This window comes from Ipomoea triloba, chromosome 13 (genome assembly GCF_003576645.1).
Source record: "Ipomoea triloba cultivar NCNSP0323 chromosome 13, ASM357664v1".
NCBI classification, from domain to species: Eukaryota; Viridiplantae; Streptophyta; class Magnoliopsida; order Solanales; family Convolvulaceae; genus Ipomoea; species Ipomoea triloba.
The window spans coordinates 4,191,999-4,198,970 of record NC_044928.1 but is presented as its reverse complement, the minus strand read 5'-3'; the positions used below and the strand labels follow the sequence as shown (position 1 = coordinate 4,198,970).

Genomic DNA, 6,972 nt, shown 5'->3' with positions numbered 1-6,972 from the left:
AATAATTGCTCTATGACTCACCCTTAACTCCTTGCTGGTTTGCCCTATGACCTTAACTCCTTGGTCGAATTTGCATGCATAGCAGTATTCTCTTCATGTCTAGACCACAAAAGCTTTGTGCATGTATTATAATCACTCTCTAAACCGAATTAAATTATGGAACTTCATTTCTTGGGCCCAAACAACATTGCCCGCATCCACAATATATTCAATATCAGTAAGTTTTTTTAAAAATTAATTCAAATTGTTTGGATTAATAAAATCAAAATCTGAACCAGTTAGGGTCACAAGACAGAGTTAATCACATGCATAATAATGACTACAGGCTTACGTGTTTTTCTCATCACAAAAAAAAAAATTCACTTTTTTATATTGTGTATTTATTTATTTTTTTCTTCCTAACAATAACCTCTTGGGATGGCAATACAATTCTTTATATTCATTGACTATCCAAAAATTGACAGTTAAGTTACTTATTCTACATTTTGATGACAATCTTTCTAAGCTTGGTAGGGAAGGGCAGCGCCATGTTAAGTTAGTGGGGCTGTTCCCCATTCACCTTCAGATTTAAAGTTAAACGGCTCAACTATGACTACTTGGATTCACTAGTTCAACTGCAATTTTGGGTGTCACGTCAGATAAATTTTGACTTTGGCAATTCTACATTTTGATGACAATCTTTCTTGAGATTAACTTTTGCAACAATGGATGCCAGCTGATCTGCAACATCTAATCCAGCAGCTGTGTTATGACGGCCAGAACTTCCACTTACCAAATACTGCACATGTAAAAAAACATTTTGATGGCAATCTTTCTCGAGATAAAAACGCAAATGTAGAGGGAACAAATTAACTGCAAATCTTCGTAATAGCAGCTGAGGAAACTATTGGAGCAGTCCCCAGTGGTATGTGAAAGCTTGGCCACAAATGAAGAAGAAACAAATGAATTGCAAACCTTCATAAAAGCAGCCGAGGGAACTATTGGGCAATAAACGGATGACTCCCCTAGGCTCGTAAAAGCCTGAAACCATCTGCATTTGCCAAAATTTTGATGCCATTCTCACTTGTTGAAACAGCTAATAAATTTCCTTCTTTATTGAACCGTAGACAAGGCCGGCACTGAAATAATATAAAACACATGGATCAGTTAAGCAATTTACGTGCTGGAAAATTCTACCATGTAGCACTGTTAATTACCGGAAGTGCACCCCCTGCATCAGTAGTTGTAAACAAGTTCTCATCATCCATATCCCAAAATTTGACAGTGAAATCATCACCGGCTGCTAGGAATCTATTCTTAGCAGTATCAAATTTCACAGCCTCCGTGGTCTGCCCTCCAAGACCAATATATTCCCGCTTAATTGTAACTGAATTGTCATTCAATTCCCTAAGGTACGATACCCCTTCCATGTCAGTGCCACAGGAGAACAATCTGCAAGGTTATTACATCGTGACTTCAGCCCACAAATGACAAGGTGAAGGTACCAAGCGAATAAAAGATTAGAGATAAGATGCAAAATGCACGGTTTACTTGACCTTTTCCCATCGGAACTGCAAAGCATAGTGGTCAATGAGTGACCTTGTGCAGGATAATCAACACCACGAATCGTATCAAAATATGGCCATACCTTTATTTTACCATCAGTTGCCACCGAGAAGAAAAACTGAGATTGAATAGAAGAGAAGAGGTATCAGCCACATATTGTGCAGCACATGTGCAGAACAACAGACAAGTGAAGCCGAAAAGAATAGTTCCAGTTTACAAGTCACAGCCACTTAATTTCTGTATAAGTTTTCTTGCCTGAATATTTCCAATCTGATGTGGGCATACAGAACAAACGGATGACTCGTGACCCTCAAAGGTATACTTCTTAGTGCCTGTTGACGCATCCCACATCTGTAAAAATGTAAACGTTTAAGTGCTCAGTAAGAAGGGAATGGAAGAAGTCATTGTACAACAGCAAACAATCACTTGAAGAATCAAACCTTAATAAGCTTGTCCTCCCCACAAGTAATTATATAAAGCCGATAGTTCAGATTTTTAAATGCAATATCATTCACACTTCCTTCATGAGCTTCAATCTTAATGAATATAACAAAATCAAATATCACTGGTTACTAGATTAGAATAATTGATGACTGTAGCAGAAAAAAATTCATTAAATGATATCCAAAGACTGAGATAAAGAATTAACCTCTAGATGGTTTCTTAAATTTCCATAATAGGTGTAGACATGCACAAGTCCCTTGGAGTATGCAACGACTGGCGAAAAACAACAGAACAAGAGAAGTATCAAGCCATTTCAAAAAAAAAAGAGAAGTATCAAGCCAATACTGCTTAGCTTTTCTTTAAATTTTCTGAACCAAATAAAACTTGACGAAGCCTTAATGAATCAAGTTGAGATAAGCTAAACAAGAGGAAAACATGGCTAATATTTCATAAATTCCAGAACCAGTTTACTTTTCAACTGTCACTGACATACCAAACACAGAACCGTGAGGACTCCACAAGACACGATTAACTGACGCGGGCGGGTCATTCCTCAATGCAGACTAATACAAGATCAGAAAAATGAAAATAAATCGGCAGTAATCTAAACATCATGAAATGCTGCACATCTGAAAACACATGATGTTTATGCAGAATTTCAGATGCAATATAAAAATGAAATTATATCGGTAGCCTAAACATCATGATATTCAACTTCCAATGCATGCAATGTAAGAATTTCAGAAGGCAAACCTGCAGCCCCAGTGTGCATGCCCTATGATCCCAAATCCCGAAACTTCTTTTAGCAAGCCTTGTCCTAGTTCGTAGTTCCCAAATTATAATCTCTCCTATGCTCGTCCCAACTAAAATGGTTGAACAAGCATCAATACAACAGAAAATCAATGTAAAACTATCAAATAAAACTAAACATGAGAGAGTTTTATCGATGTTGTTTCGATGCAGCGGGAACTAACCAAGAAGTAAACTATGTTGCACGGGATGAAAATCCATACTCCTTACTGCTGATCCCTGATTCAGAGTCATAACTACTGTCATTGGAATATCATCAGATGAGCCTGAGCTTTGACCTTGACTTTGATTGCCATAGCCAACATGCAAAATATTGACAGGCATATTGTTAACCTGCAAATAATAAGTTTTATAAAATCAATAGCTCACTTGCATGCAGAGTATGAAATAGGGAGATTGTTAACTCTGTACCCTACATATTAAACCAAAGAATAAAGTCCATAAACCTCACTTGAGTTGCACACTTGGTGCACATATATAGTTCATTCAAAAAAAAAAAAAAGATTTAAAAATAAAATGGTTTATTANTAATCAACACCACGAATCGTATCAAAATATGGCCATACCTTTATTTTACCATCAGTTGCCACCGAGAAGAAAAACTGAGATTGAATAGAAGAGAAGAGGTATCAGCCACATATTGTGCAGCACATGTGCAGAACAACAGACAAGTGAAGCCGAAAAGAATAGTTCCAGTTTACAAGTCACAGCCACTTAATTTCTGTATAAGTTTTCTTGCCTGAATATTTCCAATCTGATGTGGGCATACAGAACAAACGGATGACTCGTGACCCTCAAAGGTATACTTCTTAGTGCCTGTTGACGCATCCCACATCTGTAAAAATGTAAACGTTTAAGTGCTCAGTAAGAAGGGAATGGAAGAAGTCATTGTACAACAGCAAACAATCACTTGAAGAATCAAACCTTAATAAGCTTGTCCTCCCCACAAGTAATTATATAAAGCCGATAGTTCAGATTTTTAAATGCAATATCATTCACACTTCCTTCATGAGCTTCAATCTTAATGAATATAACAAAATCAAATATCACTGGTTACTAGATTAGAATAATTGATGACTGTAGCAGAAAAAAATTCATTAAATGATATCCAAAGACTGAGATAAAGAATTAACCTCTAGATGGTTTCTTAAATTTCCATAATAGGTGTAGACATGCACAAGTCCCTTGGAGTATGCAACGACTGGCGAAAAACAACAGAACAAGAGAAGTATCAAGCCATTTCAAAAAAAAAAGAGAAGTATCAAGCCAATACTGCTTAGCTTTTCTTTAAATTTTCTGAACCAAATAAAACTTGACGAAGCCTTAATGAATCAAGTTGAGATAAGCTAAACAAGAGGAAAACATGGCTAATATTTCATAAATTCCAGAACCAGTTTACTTTTCAACTGTCACTGACATACCAAACACAGAACCGTGAGGACTCCACAAGACACGATTAACTGACGCGGGCGGGTCATTCCTCAATGCAGACTAATACAAGATCAGAAAAATGAAAATAAATCGGCAGTAATCTAAACATCATGAAATGCTGCACATCTGAAAACACATGATGTTTATGCAGAATTTCAGATGCAATATAAAAATGAAATTATATCGGTAGCCTAAACATCATGATATTCAACTTCCAATGCATGCAATGTAAGAATTTCAGAAGGCAAACCTGCAGCCCCAGTGTGCATGCCCTATGATCCCAAATCCCGAAACTTCTTTTAGCAAGCCTTGTCCTAGTTCGTAGTTCCCAAATTATAATCTCTCCTATGCTCGTCCCAACTAAAATGGTTGAACAAGCATCAATACAACAGAAAATCAATGTAAAACTATCAAATAAAACTAAACATGAGAGAGTTTTATCGATGTTGTTTCGATGCAGCGGGAACTAACCAAGAAGTAAACTATGTTGCACGGGATGAAAATCCATACTCCTTACTGCTGATCCCTGATTCAGAGTCATAACTACTGTCATTGGAATATCATCAGATGAGCCTGAGCTTTGACCTTGACTTTGATTGCCATAGCCAACATGCAAAATATTGACAGGCATATTGTTAACCTGCAAATAATAAGTTTTATAAAATCAATAGCTCACTTGCATGCAGAGTATGAAATAGGGAGATTGTTAACTCTGTACCCTACATATTAAACCAAAGAATAAAGTCCATAAACCTCACTTGAGTTGCACACTTGGTGCACATATATAGTTCATTCAAAAAAAAAAAAAAGATTTAAAAATAAAATGGTTTATTANTAAATAGTTTATTAGCTGGTTTCTCTTTGATTTCAACTTACACCATCAGCTTGTAAAGGTGGAAAACCACCTGGCATAGGGGCATCTACAGTTAGCTGATTGGTAACTGGAGGAAGGACCTGTCCACCATTTAGTTGTGACTCCTCACAACGGTGATCAACCAACAATGTCATTATTTCAGGTTTAGGATTTGGTTTCTGACAATGATGGTGCTGCCAATTCAAACTGCAATGAATCATGGAAGCCTACCAATTAGTAAAGCTATCTGGACCGCAGAAATAACCTGAGAAAGTCTAAAATGATCGGGAAACAAACCTCTGATTTATTAACACCCTCAATCTTGAGGCCTCCACTGCAGGAGAGTTAAGTGCATCATGAAATGCTGGGTTTGATTCAATAGCATTCTTCAGCTTATCAATCATATTATTTCTCTCAGACCCAGGTTCCCTGTATGTCATTAAATTCTCATTCTCCCAGCAAGTATCGTGTATTATTCTCAACAAGTTCAATGATATTTATGTGATACAATACAAAGACAATCCTAAAGCAAGTGTTTCCATTACCTAATGTTCTCTAGAGTCAAAAGCATTGCCATTTCTTTATAAAGGTCATTATCCTCTCTTGCAAACACTTTCAATTCCGAATTCAGAATATTTATAGCCTTCTTGATATCCTTCCTGCATTTGAATAGAAGGAAACAAAAGTCAGAATGCATTCAAATGCACACAAGTGACACAAGACATGCACAAAAGTGACACAACATATGCACAATGCTTTATGCATCAAAATCCACCTGTCAATCGCTTCAAGGTACTTTTGCTTTCGGATTTGAAAGAAGACTTCATTTGAAAATGTGTTTTCATCAAGAGTTGTGAAGCCCAGTAGATACTTCTCCACTTCATCCCATTCTCCTTTCTTGACCAATTCCTCAAAATGTAGCATATTGAAGAAAATCCCAGACTCTTCTTCCAACCTTCAGCACATATAATAAATCCAAACAGGAAGGAAGAAAAAAATTACAAAAAATTAATAACTTTAACCAGCTCATAAACTGAATATTCAACAGATTAATACCCACTAAACCACTGTAATTAAAATTCCCATCTTTTCTTTACTAATTACTTTTAGCAATCAAAAACAGAACATAAAATTTTAAAAGAAATCAAACCAATTTCGAGACCCTACTTGCGAGCAGATTCTTTGAATCCTTCTTCCTCTAGGAACTGAAGTAATATAAACAGCAGATCTCTGTCCGACGATGACATACTTGCTCCTTACCTCCACACCTGCAAAAACAAAAATACATATTACCAAAACAATATAAATTCCAAAACACAAATTGCAGGGAAAAAATCAATACCCATTTTCAGGAATCACAAATTTCCCAAAATCAATACATGTGCTTCTGTGAATGTAGAATATAGAGAGAGCATGCAGTCTTTCTCTCTCTACACAAGACAATTGTTGCATGTACATCTCTGCTAAACTCTGTATAGCAGACTAATGGCGAAGAGATGAAGCAGATAAACAGTTAAATTTATGCTAGGTCTCGATAGGTGAGGCTACTTATCGATGATAAGGCACCGATTATTTTGAGATATGCAATAACACTTATATATAGAAAAGAGAAAATTACACTTTTGGTTCTATGATGATAGGATTCATGTTAATTGTAACATTTGACTTTAAAAATTACTACCTCCGTCCCATTTTTGTTGTCTGGTTCATTTAACGAGACTTGACTAAGTTATTTTTAATCTAATTTTTCATAATATTAAGTTTAGCATTAATACATAAAATTTATATATTTAGAAAATACATTAAAAGCACTATTAAACACAAAAAATTAAATTTAAAAATAAAAAAATTACTAAAGAAAATAAGTAAGGAAGAAAGACTTGGATTGA

At 35.7% G+C, this 6,972-nt stretch overlaps 1 protein-coding gene across 1 annotated transcript; it reads right to left on the bottom strand.

Annotated features, from left to right (window-relative positions):
* Positions 1-412: 412 nt before the first annotated feature.
* LOC116001067 (protein TPR3-like) lies at positions 413-6,588 on the bottom strand. Its single transcript, XM_031240968.1, has 23 exons — positions 6,426-6,588; positions 6,251-6,351; positions 5,859-6,038; positions 5,629-5,742; positions 5,381-5,512; positions 5,107-5,290; positions 4,702-4,870; positions 4,481-4,590; positions 4,221-4,290; positions 3,933-4,000; positions 3,724-3,819; positions 3,539-3,634; positions 3,336-3,401; positions 2,964-3,150; positions 2,743-2,852; positions 2,483-2,552; positions 2,195-2,262; positions 1,986-2,081; positions 1,801-1,896; positions 1,536-1,663; positions 1,197-1,431; positions 955-1,118; positions 413-778 (listed from the first exon to the last, which is right to left on the bottom strand). The coding sequence occupies exons 2-22, from the start codon at positions 6,328-6,330 to the stop codon at positions 1,005-1,007; spliced, it is 2,469 nt and encodes an 822-aa protein (XP_031096828.1). The 5' UTR covers positions 6,331-6,351; positions 6,426-6,588; the 3' UTR covers positions 413-778; positions 955-1,004.
* Between the last annotated feature and the right edge of the window lie 384 nt (positions 6,589-6,972).

Coding starts and splice junctions, on each gene's coding strand:
- LOC116001067 (XM_031240968.1), bottom strand. CDS start 6,330: ATGTCATCGTCGGACAGAGATCTGCTGTTTATATTACTTCAGTTCCTA. Junction 5,513..5,628: donor TTGACTCTAGAGAACATTAG/GTAATGGAAACA, acceptor AATGACATACAG/GGAACCTGGGTCTGAGAGAA. Junction 2,553..2,742: donor CATGCACACTGGGGCTGCAG/GTTTGCCTTCTG, acceptor ATCTTGTATTAG/TCTGCATTGAGGAATGACCC.